The 22,819-nt window shown below is 41.8% G+C and overlaps 1 protein-coding gene and 1 pseudogene across 16 annotated transcripts in view; both read right to left on the reverse strand.

Moving 5' to 3' along the window:
• The window catches only part of MGAT5 (alpha-1,6-mannosylglycoprotein 6-beta-N-acetylglucosaminyltransferase), a 390,386-nt gene that overhangs the window by 144,091 nt on the left and 223,476 nt on the right, over positions 1-22,819 (reverse strand). For all 16 annotated transcript variants that reach the window (XM_006062941.4, XM_006062939.4, XM_044936151.2 and 13 more), the window contains 3 exons: positions 10,024-10,095; positions 7,098-7,259; positions 4,715-4,884 (listed from right to left, as the gene is read on the reverse strand). In XM_006062941.4, coding sequence (XP_006063003.1) covers positions 4,715-4,884; positions 7,098-7,259; positions 10,024-10,095 — 404 coding nt within the window. The remainder of the gene's footprint in view (positions 1-4,714; positions 4,885-7,097; positions 7,260-10,023; positions 10,096-22,819) is intronic.
• Positions 17,184-19,180, reverse strand: LOC102393199 (annotated as a pseudogene).

Below are 22,819 nucleotides of genomic sequence, written 5' to 3' on the forward strand. Positions count from 1 at the left end.
AAAATAAGACCAGGAGCTGACTATGGCTCAGATCATGAACTCCTTGTTGCCAAATTCAAACTTAAATTGAAGAAAGTAGGGAAAACCACTAGACCATTCAGGTATGACCTAAATCAAATCCTTTACAGTTATACAGTAGAAATGACAAATAGATTCAAAGGATTAGATCTGATAGACAGAGTGCCTGAAGAACTATGGATGGAGGTTTGTAACATTGTACAGGAGGCAGAGATCAAAACCATCCCCAAGAAAAAGAAATGCAAAAAGGCAAAGTGGTTGTCTGAGGAGGCCTTACAAATAGCTGAGAAAAAGAAGAGAAGTAAAAGGCAAAGGAGAAAAGGAAAGATCTACCCATCTGAATGCAGAGTTCCAAAGAATACCAAGGAGAGATAAGAAAGCTTTCCTAAGTGAACAATGCAAAGAAATACAGGAAAACAATAAAATGGGAAAGACTAGAGGTCTCTTCAAGAAAATCAGAGATCCCAAGGGAACATTTTATGCAAAGATGGGCACAATAAAGGACAGAAATGGTATGGACCTAACAAAAGCAGAAGATATTAAGAAGAGGTGGCAAGAATACACAGAAGACCTGTACAGAAAAGATCTTCATGACCCACATAATCACAATGGTGTGGTCACTCACCTAGAGTCAGACATCTTGGAGTGAGACGTCAAGTGGGCCTTAGAAAGCATCACTACGAACAAAGCTCGTGGAGGTGATGGAATTCCAGCTGAGCTATTTCAAATTCTAAAAGATAATGCCGTGAAAGTGCTGCACTCAATATGCAGCAAATTTGGAAAACTCGGCAGTGGCACAGGACTGGAAAAGGTCAGTTTTCATTCCAATCCCAAAGAAAGGCAATGCCAAAGAATGCTCAAACTACTGCAAACTGCACTCATTTCACATGCTAGCAAAGTAATGCTGAAAATAGTCCAAGCTGGGCTTCAACAGTATGTGAGCCGAGAACTTCCAGATGTACAAGCTGGATTTAGAAAAGGCAGAGGCATCAGAGATCAATTGCGAACATCTGTTGGATCATAGAAAAAGCAAGAGAATTCCAGAAAAACATCTGTTTCTGCTTCACTGACTATGTTAAAGCCTTTTTGAATCACAACAAACTGGAAAATTCTTCAAGAGATGGGAATATCAGACTACCTTACCCGCCTCCTGAGAAATCTGTACGCAGGTCAAGAAGCAACAGTTAGAACTGGACGTGAAACAATGGACTGGTTCCAAATTGGGAAAGGAGCACGTCAAGGCTGCATATCATCACCCTGGTTGTTTAACATATATGCAGAGTACATCATGCGAAATTCTGGGCTGGATGAAGCACAAGCCGGAATCAAGATTGCTGGGAGAAATATCAATAACCTCAGATACGCAGATGACACCACCCTATGGCAGAAAGTGAAGAAGAACTAGAGAGTCTCTTGAAGAAAGTGAAAGAGGAGAGTGAAAAAGTTGGCTTAAAACTCAACATTCAGAAAACTAAGATCATGGTGCTCTGGCCCATCACTTCATGGCAAATAGATGGGGAAACAATGGAAATAGTGACAGACTTTATTTTCTTGGGTTCCAAAATCACTGCAGGTGGTGACTGTGGCCATGAAATTAAAAGACGCTTCCTCCTTGGAAGAAAAGCTATGACCAACCTAGTAAAGACGTTACTTTACCAACAAAGGTCCATCTAGTCAAAGCTATGGTTTTTCCAGCAGTTATGTATGGATGTGAGAGTTGGACCATAAAGAAGGCTGACTGCCAAAGAATTGATGCTTTTGAACTGTGGTGTTGGAGAAGACTCTTGAGAGTCCCTTGGACTGTAAGAAGATCCAACCAGTCAATCCTAAAGGAAATCAATCTTGAATGTTTATTGGAAGGACTGACGCTGAAGCTGAAACTCCAATACTCTGGCTACCTGATGCAAAGAGCTAACTCACTGGAAAAGACCCTGATGCAGGGAAAAACTGAAAGCAGGAGGAGAAGGGGATGACAGATGACGAGATAGTTAGATGGCATCATCGACTCAATGGACATGAGTTTGAGCAAACTCCAGGAGATGGTGAAGGACAAGGAAGCCTGGAGTGCTCCAGTCCACGTGGTCACAAAGAGTCAGACATGACTGAGCTACTGAACAACAGCAAAATACTGCTCTGGGCTGTTTGCTAATTTTTTCTCTTATGTCTAATTTTTCCTTCTGACTAGACTGTATTTAAGAACTGGCACTATGGTTTATACTTTTTCATTATCCTTCCATCCATCCACTAACATAAACCTAATCATCTATTTAAATCTCGCCTTGTACTCAGAGCCAACATACTTGATTGTAGGTGAGCTTCACATGGTGAAGCATATAACTGCTAACCATACTGCCACCTGCCCAGAAATTGGCCATTTATCTATTTATCCCTGCTCACATCCCATAATAATCCTTAACCAGACTATGGACACCCTACTCCAAGGGACAAGAGTCATCAACAAGCCTCTGCCTACAGCTCCTCAATGACACTGCTCTAGGCACCCTTTTCTCCACTGGGTTTCTGAAAGAACCAATTTCTTACCAAGAATTTGAAAAATTTTTCTGTCAAGGGCCAGGTAGTAAATACTTTCATCTTCGCCACATATTCTCTGTCACAGCTATTTAACTCTGCTCTTGTAGAAGGAAAGCAGTCACAGATAATACACAAACAATGGGTGTGGATGTGGGCCCATGAAACTTGATTAATAAAAGAGGATCCCTGTGCTATACCTGGGAGCATCAACAGAGAGTTATGCCTGAGTCTTACCCCCCAAAGCTGTCATTTAATCAGTCTGGGATATGGTCTGGGCTGGGGGAGTCTAAAAAGATCCCTAGGTGATTCTAATGTGCAGGCATGTGTGGGAACCACTGCTCCAAAATTAATAAACACATCTGGCTTTGACACCAGGGCTTAAAGACCTCCATGATCTTCTTGACCAGCAAATCAAATCTCTGCCTAGTAGATCCCTAATATGACTTTTTGGGCCTCCCTAGGGAGTACCTATCCCCAGAGCACCCATAGTGTTCCATTTCTTCACCACCCTCTCTTCCATTGATCTCTTCACTTATTTGTTCAGTAAACAGTTATGAGTACCTGCTGTTTTAGGTGCTCAGTACACACTGGTGAGCAATATTCACAGTTTCTCCACTCCCTGGGCTTATCATCCTCACCTCAAGTAGTACTAATCACATTGCAATTAGTGTCACTATTGTACAATGCATTAGTTGTAATTATCAAAAGATTTGCATCTCCTTGACCACAGGCTGATCATCTCTATGTCCCATACCAAGAATCAGCCCAGAGGAGGAGATGAAGGAATGACCGTGCAATGTATGAATACACCCACTTCAGAGGTTGTGTCCCCAATGTGTTTTTTAAGGAAGCAGGACAAAGGCAATGGCAGGCAGCTATTAAAGAGTGGTGAAGGGCTCAGAAAGACCTTGGGTTTCTCGAGCTTTGAAAGGAACATTGTGGTTCCATGGTCAAGAGCACAGGCTCTGAGGTCAGAGAGACAGAGGGCTCAAATCCTGGCTCTCCCACAAAACCTCAATAGGACCTTGAAGAACCCATTTTTGGTTTGAACCCCAGTTTCCTTATCTTTAAAATGCAGAAAGCAATAGTACCTACTTCTAGGCTTGCACTAGGACTAAATAAAATATAACATGTGAAGTGCTTAATATCTGGTGCACAGGAAGTGTTCAACAAATGTTAGTTCTAAATGGGCACCATCAATATTATGGCTGTCATAACTGGTGACATATGATATTTTCACCATCAGTATCATAACTGTTGTTATTACTGCTATAACTAAAGCCCGGATCATGGATTTAGCATATGGAAACCATTTAACAAATGAGAGCTGACATTGTTTTATTGATAATACTGCTTTTTCATCTCAATACTGCCTTTAATCCTGTGTGGACCTTGGACCTAACACAGTGACCTCGCTGGAGAATAAAGTAGGAGCAAGGCAGGACATATGCTGTCTTATGTCTTCCATCTCTAGAATGTCCCTTCGAGTGTTTTCTTTTGGAACAGTTGACATATTGCTTCATGCTAACTTGGCTGTTGGGTAGAGAGTCTCAATGGGCAGTTATCCAAAAAGGAGGGAAGGAGAGCTAAGCACTTCTGCTTGGTCAGCCGTGTCAGTCTAAAAGTGATTAACGGCGGACTCAAGCTAGAAGCACATTTCAGTGAAACCAAAAAACCTAGGTAGAATTAACAGACTCAGAGTTGCAAGTGGGCTAATTGAAATAGGACTGGATCAGTGCTTTCGAGAAACTCATCTTCTCCAAATTAAATTACAAACAGGAACCTGCCCTGTTTGAAGATTTAGAAAGTGTGATGTTGAGGAGGGAAGGGTATGCATTTCAGCAAGAGACAGGGAATTAGGAAAGTTAATAATGTTTTGTGCTGCAGATGTTGGAAGCACCTGTAACAGCAGAGAATAAGCTCCTTAGTTTGAATTTTCTGGCATTCATTTATCAAGCCTCTGGAGCCTGAAGCTACAATGAAAACATATTAGCCTTTTCACAGTGCATGTATTTAGCTCCTGAAAATAATCTTCTTATCTCCTGTTTAGTGAATTATCACTTTCATTTTCCTCCACAAGAAATTACACACTAATAGAGGGCTTTAAGAGTTTACAATTTCTTTTTTGTATTCTGATTTTAAAATTGAAAAGTAATCTCCTTACTCCTTGAGCTCCGCCAGTGAAGCTGAAATCCTAATGTCATGGCCCAGTAAGTACAGAGATGTAATTAAATCACTCCACTGAACTAATTCACCAAGAGGGCCACCACTGAAAGCTGTCTCTGCAATCTTAAATCCAGATTCCTTAGTCAGGAGGCCCAGGTGAACCAGGACCTGAAAAAAAAAAAAAAAGAGGAACATACTGATTCTCACTGGATCAAGTACAAATTCCACAGTAACCTACCAAAAAATCACTCACCAATTCCAAAGTCAGATTTATATTCTAATAAAATCTCAACATGGGGTAAATAATTTTTCTAGAAGGTAAATAGAAAGAAAGGAAATGATCTCTCATTGTTGTTTTAGAGAAATAAAGTCATTACTGCATTTGGTATGGCTTTGGACAGATAATCCCGTTTTCCAAAGGTGAAAAGTCCGGATTAAAGGACAGTCAACCAGAACAATAAAATATCTTTTAACAATACTGGGCTTTTTTTCCACAGTTGGAAAATTTTTAAGCTTTTAACATGATAAATTTCAAACACTAACAAAAACAGATATGACAATACAGTCAATTCTGATGTACTTAACAATTACTGACTTCAACAATAATTAACTCCTGACAGATCTTATTTAATATACACCCCTCACTTTCTCCCAACCCCTCCAGCTTATCTTGAAACAAATCTGAGAGAGCCTATCATCTGTAAAAATCTCAGCTGGAATTTCTAAAAGAAATACATTTTCACTTAAAAAATACAACTGTAATATCACTGTCGCCCCTAACACAGCTATTAATTTCTTAGTATCATCCAATATCCAGTTAGTGCATACACTTGCTCAGCTGTCCCTTATTTTTCCCAAGAACAGTTATTTGAGCCAGAATTCAAATAAAGTGCATAAACTGTAATGTCTCATACCTCTCTAACCTTCTTTAACTGTAGTTAACTGCCTGATCTTCCTTTCTGGGAGGGAGAGGGGCTTGTAATTTACTTGTCAAAGAAACTGGCTTGTATTTCCAGTAGAGTTTTTCACCCTCTAGATTTCACTGACCATAAAACAGATTTTTCTGTCCCTTGTATCTACGGTAAATCAATAACTACAGCTGCAGCCATGATCAAATTTGTATTTGATTTTTTGGGCAACACTACTTCATAGATAGTGCTGTGTACTTCCAGTGGTAGGAACAATATCTGGGCGTTTCTGTTTTGTGGTGTTTGCAGCTACTGATGATCACTAACTAGATGCATTAATCCATTATGGCTTGCCATTGATGATATTCTATCATTCCTTCTGCATTCAGTAGCTGTAATATTGGTACTTCTAGAAAGAGAAAACTATCCCTCATGGACAGCTTACATAAGAAAAAGCCTGGTAAATACCTGATTATTTCCTTTTACTTACTGGTTTTCAAAATAACAAATTTGTTCTTTAGCATTCTCTAATGATGACAAAGGAAGATTTTTTTTTAAATATGTGTATTATTATACATGAACATGAACATGAGCATATTTGATGGCTTTCAGTACACTGCAGTTATTATTCTTACTGATTACCAAATTGTGCCACCTTGGGCAATGGGAGGCTATTAAAGTTGGCTTTCAAGTTCTTTGAAAAAATTCTAGTAGTCTTTGATAATTTCTTTTTTTTCATATGTAGAAAGATATTATGCTCACATGAGATTCATATTTAATACATATCAGTATGTTTTAGCTGACAGTGAGAACAGCATTCAGTATGGGTTTCCAGGTGTAAATTCAGAGTAGCAAGGCAGCTTTTAATGTGGTCCAACTGACTGAAGTCTGAAAGGAAAACAGCGATGTTAGCTTAACTAAACCTAGGGTGGAAGAGCTTCACCTCAGGGATATTACAGGGGTTTCCCAAGCATCTCCTCATGAACGTCAAAACAAACTAGCTCAAGTTTCATTTACAGTATCTCTGTCTCGGGAACACAAGCAGAACCACCATCGAACAGAGCAGCACTGAAACTCACCAGCTGGTTGCCCAAATGACAGAACTGACAAATACCCAGAGAATGAAACTGTCATGATGATGTGACAGGAAGCTCTTTAAGGTTGTATTTGAGTAAAGAAAACAGAATTAAACTTCCTGATGCTACTGAGAGTGAGTCAGATGGTACATAGGAAAATCTTAAAGGCAGATATTCTGCTTGGCTTCACTGAAGAAAAACGTGTGCTAGTTCCTACTAAGATTGTTGTAAACTGGGGAAAGGAAAGCCCAAAAATGGCTGTACAAGAAGACACTGTGTGGATTCACCCCCAGGGAATATCACTGGGGACATGACACCTCTCTTAGTCTCGTCTCCATGAAAATCAAATTTTCAAGAAAACTGGCATTCAGCTGAAATGAATTAATCAGAAACTCACTTTCTTCCGCTTTCTCTTCTCAAGATTCTGCTTCATTGCCAAGGACTTGATTGCTTGGATCCACGCATCAGCCATTCGCCGGATCCGCAGTCTCATCCATCGGAATTCTTCATGCTTTTTCATCATACTGTAGAGAATATTAACATCTGTACGAATTTCTGCCTAGAAACAGAAATTTAATAAAAATGAATAGGAGATAAGAAGCCCAAAAGCATAATGGTTTTCATGATGTGACGTTTGAAAACTTGAAAGAGAGAGTCAATTAAACATGTGGCTTCAAAAGGGAGTCTGGTTCACTGAAGAGCTTTGCTTGAAGGTCCTGGGGCTGCAAATTGAGGCAAAGGGCCACTGACTGCTGCTCTGCTATATGAGGGACATCATTAAAAATTAGAAGCGGAGAAAAGCAGCACAGACATTGCCAAGCCCTGAGCTAGGTCAAAATGTGTATTTTACAGTGAAGTGCATCTTGAAATTATCTGCACCCGAATTTACTGGCCCTTTGGATCTACTTCGGGGGAGCAGACTCCTGGGAAAACTGAAGTTTATCCTTAACAGGCTACCTGCCTTTGTGGAGGCTGCCACAAAGCCTCATTCCATCCACAAAGAAGGAAAATACAAGCTAACCCTCTAGTCTTGCCCCAATCCAAATAAACAAAAGTTTATTATTTTCTACAAGGAATTTAAAAGCCGGGAATATCACTTTACTATTGTAACTGAATAACATTTTGAATTCAGGCCAGAATAACTTAAAAGTCAGAAAGGGTATTTTTCTACAATAGCTGGATATAATTAGTGATTGAAAGAACAGGGGGAAATAATAACATTAGTATTTTTTTCATATAACATCTAAAGAAAGCATGCTGAATCCATCTTTCAGCAGTCACCATAATGGATTTTAAACACTCATCTGACCATGCCATGACTCAATTATGTCCCAAGAATCCCATGGTCTAAGTGAGGCTCAGCAAACTCTGGCTCTTTGACCAAATCTTTCTCGGTTCAGTTCAGTTGCTCAGTTGTGTCTGACTCTTTGCGACCCCATGGACTGCAGCATGCCAGACTTCCCTGTCCAACACCAACTCCTGGAGCCTACTCAAACTCATGTCCGTTGCGTCATGTGAAGCCATCCAACCATCTCATCCTCTGTCGTCCCCTTCTCCTCCCGCCTTCTATCTTTCCCAGGATCAGGGTCTTTTGCAATGAGTCGGTTGTTCGCATCAGGTGGCCAGAGTATTTGGAGTTGCAGCTTCAGCATCAGTCCTTCCAATGAATATTCAGGACTGATTTCCTTTAGGATTGACTAGTTGGATCTCCTTGCAGTCCAAGGGACTCTCAAGAGTCTTCTCCAACACGACAGTTCAAAAGCATCAATTCTTCAGTGCTCAGCTTTCTTTATAGTCCAACTCTCACATCCACACATGACTACTGGAAAAACCATAACATAGACTAGATGGACCTTTGTTGGTAGAGTAACGTCTCTGCTTTTTAACATGCTGTCTAGGTTGGTCATAGCTTTTCTTCCAAGGAGGAAGCGTCTTTTAATGTCATGGCCGCAGTCACCATCTGCAGTGATTTTGGAGCCCAAGAAAATAAAAGTCTGTCACTGTTTCCATTGTTTCCCCATCTATTTGTCATGAAGTGATGGGACCTGATGCCATGATCTTAGTTTTTTGAATGTTGAGTTTTAAGCCAACTTTTTCACTCTCCTCTTTTACTTTGATCAAGAGGCTGTTTACTTCTTCTTCACTTTCCACCATAAGGGTGGTGTCATCTGGATATCTGAGGTTATTGATATTTCTCCCGGCAATCTTGGTTCCAGCTTGTGCTTCATCCAGTCCAGCACTCCGCGTGATGTACTCTGCATAAAAGTTAAATAAGCAGGGTGACAGTATACAGCCTTGACGTACTCCTTTTCCTATTGGGAACCAGTCTGTTGTTCCATGTCCAATTCTAACGGTTGCTTCTTGACCTGCATACAGATTTCTTAGGAGGCAGGTCAGGTGCTCTGGTATTCCCATCTCTTTAGAATTATCCACAGTTTGTTGTGATCCACACAGTCAAAGGCTTTGGTGTAGTCAATAAAGCAAAAGTAGATGTTTTTCTGGAACTCTCTTGCTTTTTTGATGATCTTCCTCATTGCCTGTTTTTCTACATAGTTTTGTGAGAACACAGCCATGCCCACTCATTTACATATGGTGAAGGCTGCCCTGGGCTACAAGGTCAGAATTGAGTAAATGTAATAGACACTTCCTTATGGCCTACAAAGAGGAAAGTATTTACTATCTGGCCTTTCACAGAAAAAGTCTGCTGACCCCTGAGGAAAAGAATAAGGGCTTGAGTTTTTAATATGAAGCTTTTCACAGCCCCTACCTACCTTTCCCATCTCTTCTTCATTCCAGCTCATTCAGACCCCTATAGCCTTGTCCCAGGATCTTCTCCTGAAAATGCCAGGCTCTTGTATGGGCACCTTTTTACCTCACATCAGAGACATCTTTTTCTCCTTGACTTGGTATAAATCCATTCATCACTTCACATTCAACTCCAAGGTCATTTTCTCTTTACATCTCTCCTGACCCACGCAGGCTGTGATGGCCACTTCCTCATTAATTTCCATGGGCCTGTGTTTCAGTGTTGACAAGGGTGCAGTCACCATTTACAACCACCACCTTCATTACCAGATCACTGGGCACCTCCAAGTCTGGTACCAGGTCTTATTGACTTAGGAACCCTCAGAGAACTGCTCAATAAATAAACATAATGCTAACGGGTTGATGTGGCCACTCAAATTTCCACAGGGCTGGGGACAGAAGTTCTTCAGTTTACTATTATTTCAGATTACAGCTGGCATCTCTAGAAGACTCTACATGTATCACTTGGCAGCAGCCCCAAGTCACAAGCCAGGTAAAAGGTTTCCAAAACCACTTACCAATGAATTACGATCAGCTTCTTCATAGGGATTTTTCGCTCTCCAAGGTAAATGGGGACACCAATTTTCAACCTGAAAAACAGGAACCAGAGACACTAAGTATGCCGGTTCATTTGCAAATGAATTAATGTCTGTGCCAAGCCGGAGCACAGTGCCTTGTACACAGAAAGTGGGTTAAGTGGGTTATTATCAATACATTAGTCAGACTCCCACACTCTTAGCTAGCAACTCAGAGAGGTCTGCTCTCAGATGCAACAATAACCAGTCAAGGTCCCAAGGAGCCTATGATTACACTGTACATCCATCCTTCAAAAACTTCCTAATGACTAATTCCTTAATCATTTAATCTTCATAATTCTATGCAGAAGGAGAGGGGGGCTCTTATGGTAGAAAGTTAAAAGATTTGAACACTGCCACCAGGGGACAGGAATGCAAAGGTGCTTCTGTGCCATTTATTTAGCAAAAGGACAGGAATGATTTGTTATTTGCTCTGGCGTGTCTGGAAAGGTAACAGCAAGTCATCTGATGCAAAGAACTCCATCATTTATCTCCAAATTAGGAAGGCAACTGAGAGTTTAAGGCTAACGGATCAAGGCTTCTCCTCATTTTGTGGCTGTTCACTTCATACTATCTCAAGGAACAGGGTGATAAAACCTATTGGAAAGAGATGAGGAAAGAAAAAAATCCTTCAGCAATCATGTGAGAGCCATTGTGGAAGACTGATTGTTCTGTCAATGCACCAGAGTTTAGAGAGCAGGAGAGGAGAAAAGAGAAAGCAGAAGTACCAAATTTTACAGGAATGACTTCAAAAAAGGTTACCAAAGAAAATTAAGGCAGATTTACACTTTCTAGTAACTGAAGAATACACTGACTGATATTGATGTCTGACCTCTTTGCCAAAACTGGCCATATAATTCCAAGGTAGCATATCACCCATTCACTAATATGAGATTATTAAAGATGGCTAGTAAAATGAAAAGGAAATGAAAATAATGTTTCTATGGCCAGATGGACCCATAAAAATGAACAGAGCCAGAGGGTGGGAGGCATCCTTGGAGGATCATGAAGAAGGCAGGGATGTAAGTGAGTTAGACTTTCAGGTCAGCAATGCAGAGTCAGACAAGCTAGTTAGCCCCCCAGCTCTGGGCAAGTTTTCAAAGAAAGCAGTTTCACTACTCTAGAAATAAAGCAAGGTGATTTTGACTAGGACCCAAAATAATTGGGCAATTTGCATAAAGCCCTTTGCTGCTGCAAGTGATCTGAAAGCAATATGCAGAGGGCAGCTAAGTTTGGGGGTGGGTGGAATTCCCGGATAGGAAAAGTATCATATTCTCTTTTCTTTTTGTGGAGTGAAATTAGACCTGACCAGCTTTGTGAATGGCTTCAGAGACTCAAAAGGAGTCCTCATAAGAAAGGTTGCAATGGTTTTTACTCATAAGAAAATACCAACTTGCCTGCAATGCCTATGTCTAAAAACTGAGCGCTTATACAGCAGCATCACCATGAAAGGCAAAAACCACAAAGGAAAAGCACTCTATAAGTGAGAAAAGTGAGGAAGAACCAGCAGAAAAGAAGCCTCCAAGAGGACGAAGCTGGTCCCAGCAGCACTGCACACATCTGTGCCTTGTATGCTTAGGCTGGACTGAATTATTTAATTCAAATTAAATTTTTGTAAATGGACTCAGTAAGACAGTGCTTTAAAGCATATTTATACCATGAAGGATTCAAACAGATTGCTGACCTGACTGGGAGAACTTCCACTGCACACAGGGCACAGATTCATAGTCAATCCCATATTAAATAAATAACAAAATGCACACAGCAGCATGTCAGAATAAAAAATGTCCTCATGAAGAGCTTGATAGGGACAGATGAGGCACGACTGTGAATCAAGAAAATCAAGCAAAAGGAGACACATTAGTGAGATCAGATAAAGAAGAGTACATTCACTCCTCTGCCCTTCGAAGAATCTTCCAAAATTTACTCTGATGAAAATACAGTCCAAGGTGATCTTCTAAAGTATGACTTCCCTACAGAATACTCAAGACTTTAATTCCTCTTTGAAACTGATCATTTATCTCAGTTCTTCTTACTCTAAATCACTGGATAATACCATGTGAGATTTCAAGGGCATCTCAGAAAGTATGGGAAATGGAGTCAGTGTATTTTGAATTTAGCAAGAAATCTTACCATTACATACACACTCATAATAGAGGAAAAATCCATTCTGAATATCTTGACACAGAATGAGGACAGTGGGTTTTCAGGGTGGCTGTTTTTGTACACAGTGATAAGCTAATTGGTTAACAAAATAATTAAATTATACCTAAATCAATTACTCCATGGGGAGTGGAGGAAAAACAAACAAACAAACACATTTCTTTCTGAAATCTCAGTGGATTACCAGGACTGGAAGAAAGCCAGCACTGGCAGTAGCTCCACGTATTGAAACAAAACAGCCCTCAAATGAGCAACATTTTCCTAAATAAGAACATCATTGACAACACAGGGAAAATCTTGTTCAGGAATTGTAATTCAACTTCCTCATCCCTAACTGTTTTGTCCAATCTACCCTGGCTCCCTAAATGAGTCTAACCACCCAGCATACCATCCTACCTAAGAAAGTTGGACCCCAGGGAGAGCCCCCTGGCTTCCTGATCTAGAAGCTCTTCTACTTCAACTTATTCTCATCATCTTAGTGTTCTTCTGGCTCTCAGAACCCTAAGGCCCTATTTCTGCCTGTGGTCACCTACTGGCTTGGCTACAATTTTCCAACTGCAAACTTAGAGCTCTCTTTGGGATAAGATCTGTGGTGCTGGACCCTCCCACTGCCTACCCCCACCTCTACCCAACTCCTGCAAGCTGGCAAGTCCTCTGTCAAGCCCTCTGCCAGGGAAGGGACTGGGCAGCCTTAAAATCTCCCACAAATCACTGTAGCGAGTCTAAGAATTGAAAATCATCTGAGTTCATGGCAACACGCATGCAACAATCAATAGAGGAGCAGAACCATGACTATAATAACCTTTGATTTGAAGGTGAAACTTCTACGGAACTAATCTTTTTAGTGCACTAGCCCAAGGCTACAAAATAAAGAGGCAGGGGAGGAGAGGGTGAGATGTATGGAAAGAGTAACAAGGCAATTTACATTACTATATGCAATAATAGCCAACGGGAATTTGGTGTATGGCTCAGGAAACTCAAACAGGGGCTCTGTATCAGTCTAGAGCGGTGGAATGGGGCCGGAGATGGGAGGGAGGTTCAAAAGGGAGGGGATATATGTATACCTATGGCTGATTCATGTTAATAACAAAATTCTGTAAAGCAATTATCCTTCAATAAAAATAAAAAAAATATATGAAGAGGAAAAAGAAGAAGGCAATGGCAACCCACTCCAGTGTTCTTGCCTGGAGAATCCCAGGGACAGTGGAGCCTGATGGGCTGCCGTCTATGGGGTCGCACAGAGTGGGACATGACTGAAGCGACTTAGCAGTAACGGCATGAAGAGGAAATAGAACTAGAAAAGATCAGCCAGGCTAGACCTTTGGAACAGGAAGGCATCTCCCAGAGAGAGGGCACAAAGAATCACTTTTCTTGAGCAAGGAGATCTAAAATTAACAAATTTTATTTTTGACATTCCTCCTTCCAATGATTTAAACTTCTTTGATCCGAGAGAAGGTTTTGCAGCTTCATCAATGTACAACATAAATCAAACCAAAGTTTCTAAAAAGACATCAGGTAGGTCATACTTTCAAGCTCTTTCAGAGGGACAATTCTTACATTTAAGAAAAGAGAAACTACCAACAGAGATGCCTACAGCTCGAATTGGATTTTAAAGAGGGAAAAGAAATAATAAAATTACAGCAAGAATAAGTAGGAGATTTAATGTATATCTACATGTACATCTGCAGAACTAGACTTACTCTCTGCAGTAATATTCAGTTCTTTTGGAAAGAATAATAATCAGGCTCTGATATGGCCTCTTCTCTTATGGATAATGTGAAGGGTTTTGCTTTTAATGAATCACTGACATACCGAATTTCATCCATATTTTTCCAAGAGTTAAGTGTGGTCAAAAAGTAAATACGCAAAATGCATAAGAAAAGTCTAAGATTACCTCTAGAGGTTGATGTCTTGGATGCTTAGGATTCTCTTCTTTATGTAAATTTTTTTTTTTTTTTAAAAGAACATTTATTGAGTAATTTTTAAAGGCATTACATTATATAATCATACAATCATTGACTGAAGGTTTACAGTTCAGTGCGTCTGGGAAAAAAAAAACAAATGAACTTGCCTGTATCCCATCATATAATCCCCTGAAGTGCCCTACAAGGTGGGTACCATGCCCAGATTACACATGAGGAAAGCAAGACTTGAAGGTGCTGAGAACTTGCAGAGGTCCACTCACTAGTGACTTCCCTGGTGGCTCAGATGGTAAAAGAGTTTGCCGACAATGCGAGAGACCCAGGTTCGATCCATGGGTCGGGAAGATCCTCTGGAGAAGGAAATGGCAACCCACTCCAGTACTCTTGCCTGGGAAATTCCATGGATGGAGGAGCCTGGTAGGCTAGGTAGGCTACAGTCCATGGAGTCACAAAGAGTCGGAGACGACTGAGCGACTTCACTTTCACTTTTCACTCACTAGTGAGTGGCGGGGCTGGGTAATGACTGAGATCCCGTCCCTGAATCAGGACATGAAGTGTCAGAGACACTTTAAAGGGCAGGGACAAGAGGGCTGCTGAATCTGGAATCCACCAAAACAGATTCTATGTCCAACTCCACAAACAACTAGGGGTATAACCTTAAACCATCTGACTTTCAAGTTTTCTCATCTACAACATAAAGGTGCCGGCTTGGGTACGCTATAACAATTCTATTATCTATGAGACCTTAAAAAATATAGTTAGACACCACCATGTGGGTTACCTATCAAAATGACACACTTGATTATATTCATTAGATAAACTGATGATACACACATGTATACGCATACACATATTTGTTGTACTGATAACCTATCTAATGTACTCATTAAAGAATATGCTTTAAAAAAAAATTTTAAAGAAAGATCTCTTTATCCCACTCCACACTCCTCCCAGGCCTACTCTCCTTTTCTAAAAATTCAAAAAGGAAATGTACATGGTAAAAGATGTCTCCACATGTGAGCGTTTCCACTACCTGGCCCCATCCTCTCCATCAAATAACTAAGCTGATGAATATTTTGGCCAAGTGGCTTGTTAAGAAAGGCTGTGCCTGGGGAAGCAGGTAGATGACAGAGAAGAACAAGAAAAACGACAGTGCACCAAGAGCCAAGCGCTAGGAAAAGCGCTTCACACACATTGTGTCCTCTGGTTTCCATGTAATCATATGGGCAAGGTCGCTCATCATGACAGATGAAGACACGGGTGCAGGGCGGCCCCTTGGCTGGGGATGGAAGTGCCACCTGTCCTGTCCATGGCCAGCACTTAGCAGGGAAACCAGACACGTAGTTCCTGCAGTCCCATGAGCACAGTCCAGCCTCCAATATCAGAGTAGGACTGCCCAGATCTTCTCCACAAAATCCTTCAGAAAGGGTTCATTCCGCTCCCGCTGCGGGGCAGTGCTGGAAGGGCCATGACCGTGATGACAACTTGCTGCCTGCAGCCTTCTTCCCTGATGTCTGTTCTGTGCAGCAGAGGTGATCATTTCAAAGCCTAAACTGGATTACATCCCACACGAACTCAGACCCTCCAGGGGCTTCTCCTTACCCTTAGAATAAAACCCAGAATTTACCCTCAAGCTTACACTGCTGTCTCACTCCCCCTGCCCTCCAAACAAGAACCTCCTTCCATATCCAAACACCCTCCAGGTTCATTCCTGCCTCTGGAGGGTTGCCGGACTTGTGAGAAGAGGGGAAAAGATGCTCAGCTAAATTCGAATTTCAGACAAAGGATGATTTTTCTTTTTAGTAAGCTGCACGCAGTATTTGTCATATGTGAAAGCGAAAGCGTAGTTGCTTAGTCGTGTCTGACTCTTTGTGACCCTGTGGACTACAGCCCACCATTCTCCTCTGTCCATGGAATTCTCCAGGCAAGAATACTGGAGTGGGTAGCCAGTCCCTTCTCCAGGGCATCATTCCAACCCAGGGGTCAAACCTGGGTCTCCCATATTGTGGGCCAATTTTTTTTTTATCATCTAAGCCACCAGGGAACTGCCATTTGTCATATACTCACAGTTCAATAAATAAAACACTCTACCTGAAATTCATGATCATTGGTCATCCTGTATTTTACCTGGTAACCCCACACCTCAGGCTTCGGCATCCACGCTCTTTCTACCTGAAACACTCTTCCTCACAGAGTGCGCATGCCTCCCACTCCTCCCTCCTACACACTATGCTCCAACTTCTCCTGAGAAGCCTTCCCTGATCTGCTTACCTGGCCAGTCTACCTCCTTACTCTGCTATTCCTTGGCACACACACCACATGTAGAAATTATCTGACCTATGGGATGGCTACTGTTTGGTGCCCCAAAGAATGTAAGCTCCTTAAAGACTTCAGTTGGCCCGTTCAGTGCTCTTTCCTCAATCCGGAGAACAGGGCCTGGCACACAACAGGTCCTCAATCATTACTTGTTGCATACTGAATGAAAAAATGGGTGACTTGAGTGCTATAGATATTCATTATAAGGATACTCTTTTCCTTTTAAGTGGCACAATGTATGTTCATCATTGTATTAGAATCTTTCAACAATACCCTGAGGCAAGCATGGCAGGCTTTACCTTGACCTCAGTGGAGAGAAACCAGTCTGAAAACTCAAGGAAATGTTCTAGGCCACACAGGTAGGAGCTGAATTCAGACAGACTTTCTTTTTTTTTTTCATGGAAAGGCATTTTAAACATAGCAGTGTGTACATGTCAATCCCAAACTCCCAAGCTATCCATGCATCTTCTGCAATATGCAGTGCTGCCCCCGACCATGAGGGGGAAGGCAGGGATATCAGAAACAGAAAGTATGGAATCAATCATGTGCTAGACAGCCGAGGGCTGGGAAGACCTGAGACAGGACTACTCAGGATATTAGGGAAGGGATAGGACTTCAAGAGAAACTGCTGTGAATTTTCAACACACCCCAAACCAGTGGGGTTCTAATGAGAGGGTGTGCCAGGATCCTTGCCCTGGCACACCCTCTGAAAACAAAACCCGACAAAACTCATTGTGCATTAATTAGTGCAGAAACAAAGACAGATTCAGCAAGTGCAAAGGTGACTACGATTTCCCTTGTCCTCGGGAAGCCAGCTCCCTGGTCGCCGGTGGCAGGTGGGCCGCAGCGGAGGCGGCCAGCCCTGGGTGCACAGGCCCCTCTAGCTGGAGTCGCGGTTCTTCTGGTTCCGCATCAGGGGGCTGTGATGACGCAGGCCCCCCAGCAGCTCCGGCAGAAGTACTTGAAGCACACCTGATCCCGACAGAAGAACGGGCCAGGCTGGGAGCTGCAGATACGACACACAGAGTCTTCCAGGTAAGGGTCGATCTGAACCTTCTTGGTGAACTTGGTGGTCTTGATCTCCACAAAAGCAGCACTGACTGCTTTCAGGTAACTGCGTTGGTTGTTCAAAGTCACACGACCAGAGCCAATGGGATACTTGTGCTTATCTGTGTCAATCCCAGCATACACTACACCACCAAATAGGTCGTTGAGAATGGTGGCCAGGGCCTCGGCGTTGAGCATCCCATGCAGCTCACCCACGAACACCGTCCTGCTGGGGTCGAGCCTCTGGGAGGGACTCTGCACAAAGCTGCTGTCGGCCAGGACCCAGGGGATCACCTGCACCTCCTTGCAGCGCATCCTCTGGCTGGACATCTTGAAGTAGTACTCGCTCAGGCCGTCCGGGCTCAGTGGGTCATGAGAGCAAGCCTGAAGCAAGGCCCGGACAGACTTCTCCAGTTCGAAGACCAGATACACATACCCTTTCGGCATATTACCTTTGGGAGGACACCGGGGGTGCTTGCCATCCTTACCAGGCCACTCCACACTCAAAGAGCCGAAAACACGGAAGGTGTTAACCAATCCAGCTTCCGCAATGTCCCAGGGGACACCTCCTAGGAACACCTTGCAACAGTAGATGGGGTTCTTGTAGTTCCGGGGAGGGAGCTGACCGCTCCACGTGCAGGTGGCTTCATTCACAGCTGCAGCTTGCCTGTGTAGCCTGGCCTCTCTCTCTCTAAGCTGAAAGGGTCTTTGGGAGCTTCGAGGAAGTCCCAGGATGGCCACACAGAAGCTCCTGGCCATCACTTTGATGCACTGGTTGGGGAGGGAGTGACTGAAGCCAGAGCAGCTTGCTCTTGGTCCATCCGGGACCCAACCCCCATGTTTAAAGGGTCTCTGGGGCCACCCCCCGTCAGAGACAGGAAGGGCAGGGGAGGGGAAATTCGGAGGCTTGAGATCAAATCTGAGAGATGATCTGATCCCGAGCTGAAGCCACTGGTGTCCGAGTCAGAAGGGCTGCTAGAGCGAGAGTCCAGGATGGGCCGGGTGTCCAGGCGCGGTCCTCTAATGGAGGGTGCTGAGTGTGTGCTGCTCTGGGCTGAGGAGTCTGAGTCCAGGGTGCTCCAGGGTCAGTCCCAGCCTGTGAGGCTCAGGGACTGCAGGCCAAGGCACAAGTCATTTGCATCTGGGAGGCCACGGGAAGAATCTTGCGCAGAGGTGGGGAAAAGCATCCTGCTTGTGACTGTTTATTCTGAGTCTTGGAAGTCTGCTGGCAAATGATCATGAATTCCTCGATTTATGGGTGTAGTGCAGACTCTACTGAAATCCAGAGAATTATCCAATATGGCATTTATCCTTCGAAAGATATTGGCATTTCTACACGTGGAGAGTGTAGAAATTCAGAGTTTCAAAAATTCAGAGTGTAGAAATTCAGAGTTTCAAAAATTTATCCCAAATCTCTGTGGGAAGAGACCTGTCAATTTCCTTTGAACAGGAGAGGCAACAAATTATTCTTCTGTCATGAACTATTCAGATAATAGAGAGATGCTTCTTACACTGCACAGAGGCAAACTCGGCCCCACTGGGCCTGCATTCACACTGAGGACACTAGACCCACAGTCACCCAGCTGATAAAAGTGGTCACGTCTCAGCCACCAAGGACAGAGCTCCTCTTTTGTGGCAGTGTGCAATTTTGCCTTAAGTGTAGATCCAGGCAAATAACGCTGGGTAACAAATAAGAAAGGGCTTCCCAGGTGGTGCTGGTAGTAATGAACCCACCTACCAATGCAGGTAGATGTAAGAGACGCAGGTTCAATCCCTGGGTTGGGAAGATCCTCTGGAGAACAGCATGGCAACACACTCAAGTTTTCTTTCTTGCCTGGACAGAGGAGCCTGGCGGGCTACAGTCCATAGGGTCGCAAAGAACATACAGGACTGAAGCGACTGAACACACACACATGCAAAACAGCTCTTCTTTTGCAGTAGTACGTGATTTTGCCTGAAGCGTAGATCCAGGCAAATAATGCTGGGTGACAATAAGAATAAAAGCTGGGCCAGAAAACTGTGCCTTCTAATATAATTGTCTAATTCCATTCTAACAGTCTAACCCAATCCTCTGCATTCCCCAATAGATAAAATATTAAAGAGCATTATATTAAAATTGTTAATAAGTGCTCAAAATGCCCTTGCTTCATGTCTCAAACTTAATGTTTTTAGCAGAATTTAATCTTAAAATTTTACAAAAACAATTCTTCAAGATTAGAAAGTTGATAGCTGGTGAAGTCACCCACTTAGAACAAAGAGACAAAAAAGCTATCAACTACTTTAAAAAATGCTTTAAATAGTCATTCATTCAATAAATATGTGTGTCAGGCACTATTATTCCTGTAAACAAAACAGACAAAAATCTCTCTGGAGATGACTTTTCATATACCTTTTCTTAATGCTGGATGTTGATGGTCACCCCAAGACCTTCACACTGACTGTTCCCCAAACCTGTTAAATACCTGTATCAGACTTCTGAACCTCTTCCTCTCTCACTTCCTTCAATATGGTGCTCACACACCCTCCTCCCATTTCTTCAGTAGGGCATTTTCTGAACATGCTATCTAAAACTGACACCATCACTCCTCATGAGCATTTTGAGTTCCATCTCAGTTTTATTTCTCTCCACAGCTCTACTGTAATCTAAAAGATATATATTTTACTTTTTGTTGCCCGTCCCCTCCTATAAAACATAAGGCAACTTAAGAAGTGTTTGCCTTTTGGCTCACTCTCATATGCCCAGCATCCAGAAAATCCCAGTAGCAATGAATTCCCCTGGTACCCAGACTATGGATTGTCTTATTTCCCAGTAAGAGGAACCAAGGGGACTTACAGAAAACACCCAGGGGTATGTCAAAAGGCCTCAGAAGACAATATGCATTGGCCCCCACTGGTCAAAGAAGGAGTAATATGAGAACTAGAAAGAAAATAATTGGAATGGATCAAACATATCAAATATAGTTCATTCAAAGCCTTGATTGAAACAAGGTGCTGATTGAAACAACAAGCATTAAAACAAGCAAGCAACCAAACAAACTACTGGTCACCAGTGGAAGATGGTAGGAAATCAACAGAGAAATCAAGGTTTCCTTTATGAACTGTTCCTCAGGGTAACCAAATACCAGATAAGGACTCATTTCTCTATACAGAGTATTCCTGATATATTAAGAATGAATCCTGATGAATCCAGGCAGTAATTATCGATGGCTGCTGATATCACAAAAAGAGAAAAAGCTAGGCATTTATGTGTCTCCTGCACATTTAATATCATCCATGAAACAATTTTGAAAAAAAATGTTAAGCCTGACTCTGATCAAGCCTCAGATCTACTATCAATTTACAGGAAACACAGGGTTGCGGAAGCAGGTTATCCAACAACATGGGGATATGGTCATAAAAACTCAGAGTACAACAAACTCTTCTAAGAGTACAGAGTACAACAGCTTCTAAGGCAGGTAAAGTTTCGTCAGTGAAAAATTACAAGGGGCACCAACAGTTGTAATTTATGGTCATTGCTTAAAACTCCATTCAAATAATAAACTTCAAGTTACAAAATGGTCTACAAAATGTGAATAGTAATCTGATATTCGAAGATATTATGGAATTCTGTGATTTAAAAAATACGTAACAGTTTTAGTAGTTTTAAAAAAGAGCCTCTTAAAGGTATGTGGTGAAACATTCACAGATGATACGATTTGGGGGATTTGCTTCAAAATAACCATCTGGGAGAGGTGTCAATGAATGGGATTGGCCACAAACTGACACTTATTGAATCTGAGTCCCAGAATACAGAATTTCCTTATATCTGTTCTTTTACATAGGTTTGACATTTTCCACATTAAAAAAAGTTTAAAACATAAAACTTTACAAATGTCTTACTGGTATATAATATGAATGATCAGAGACAATGTTTAAAAGTTTGTAAAAACACAAATTGGAGATGACTGCATCAAAGCCCCCATCTGCCACATGTTTCTAAAGAGCAAACAGGTAATGGTTTGGGGTTTGGCAAGTCCCTTTTAATTTCTGGAAGGTGGAGGTCAGAGTAAGAAATCTCAATCTAAATGTTGTAGTTTGTGAAAATAATAATAATTTAAAAAGAGAAACAAAAAAGATATAAAACTAAATGCTGAGTATGTGAAACTGACAAACAGGAGTGGTCATAAAAGAACGAACTTAGAAGAAGGTCGAGGTTGAGGGAGATCGAGAGATCATTTAAGCTGACGACAAATACTGTTTGGTAAAATCAGGATTGTTTTTAACAAGTGGTTTCTAAAGATGTCTTAGAATTCAGGTAATAAAAGCCACAAAAAACACACAGATAAAGAAGATAAAAGTAAAGGCTGAATTCAAGAACTGAAAAGAACAAGATCATAAATCTCTGTCACCTCCTGTGTTGCCAAAATATATTATCTCACAGAAAGAGAATTTCCTGTGTCAAATGGCCAAACATTTAAAAGGTGTGTGTGGGTAATCTCAGGCAACAGTCTAGTGGTATTTTTAAAGTACTCCCTGACCTGTCCCAAGATGTTAGTTATATTTTCTTATTCAGGTTTTCTCCTGCAACCTGAACAGTCAATTCTTTACCACGGCCCACTTTGACAAATTAGTCTGTGAGACACCATTTCCAAGATATCTTTAGCAGCCAACATAGTCCATAAATCCAAATCATTGTACTGGTTATTAGGATTTCATTTCATGCTCACATTCACAAACATTTAACTTTCAACCTTTGCTGTTGGCATTAATCTTGGCATTAATCAACGGATTAAGTACGCTGAATTTAAACTCAAGGTTAATAGCACGCTCAGCCAATATTAGTTTTACATATTGCCAAGGGAGAACAGGAAGACACAGAGAGCTTTATGTCTGTTTTTTCTGAAACATAAGAAACAGACTGATGAGTAAGGCATGAAATTGCTTCTTTTGTTCCTTTATAAGGGACTCACACATATAGGTGGTTGTGCACACAGACACAGACACACACACACAGACACACACAGTCACTCACTCAACCGGTGCAAATTGGCATTTGAAGCAACAGCTTGTACACATCCTAAGATCCAGCAATCAATCACCGAGCAATTGAATGGCAACATAAGTCCTTAAAAAAATAGTACAAACAAATTAAGAAGTCTGGAAGGGTGCGATGGTTGCTAGTTACTACAATAATTGTGTAGACAGCAAAAACGTGTGGGCATCAAATATATCAGCACCATCTATCAATATAATATCAATAGGGGTAAAGACATTTATTCTCAATTGTGTAAAAGCTGATAGCAGTAAAAGGC

The sequence above is a fragment of the Bubalus bubalis genome, chromosome 2, assembly GCF_019923935.1.
Source record: "Bubalus bubalis isolate 160015118507 breed Murrah chromosome 2, NDDB_SH_1, whole genome shotgun sequence".
Taxonomy (NCBI): domain Eukaryota; kingdom Metazoa; phylum Chordata; class Mammalia; order Artiodactyla; family Bovidae; genus Bubalus; species Bubalus bubalis.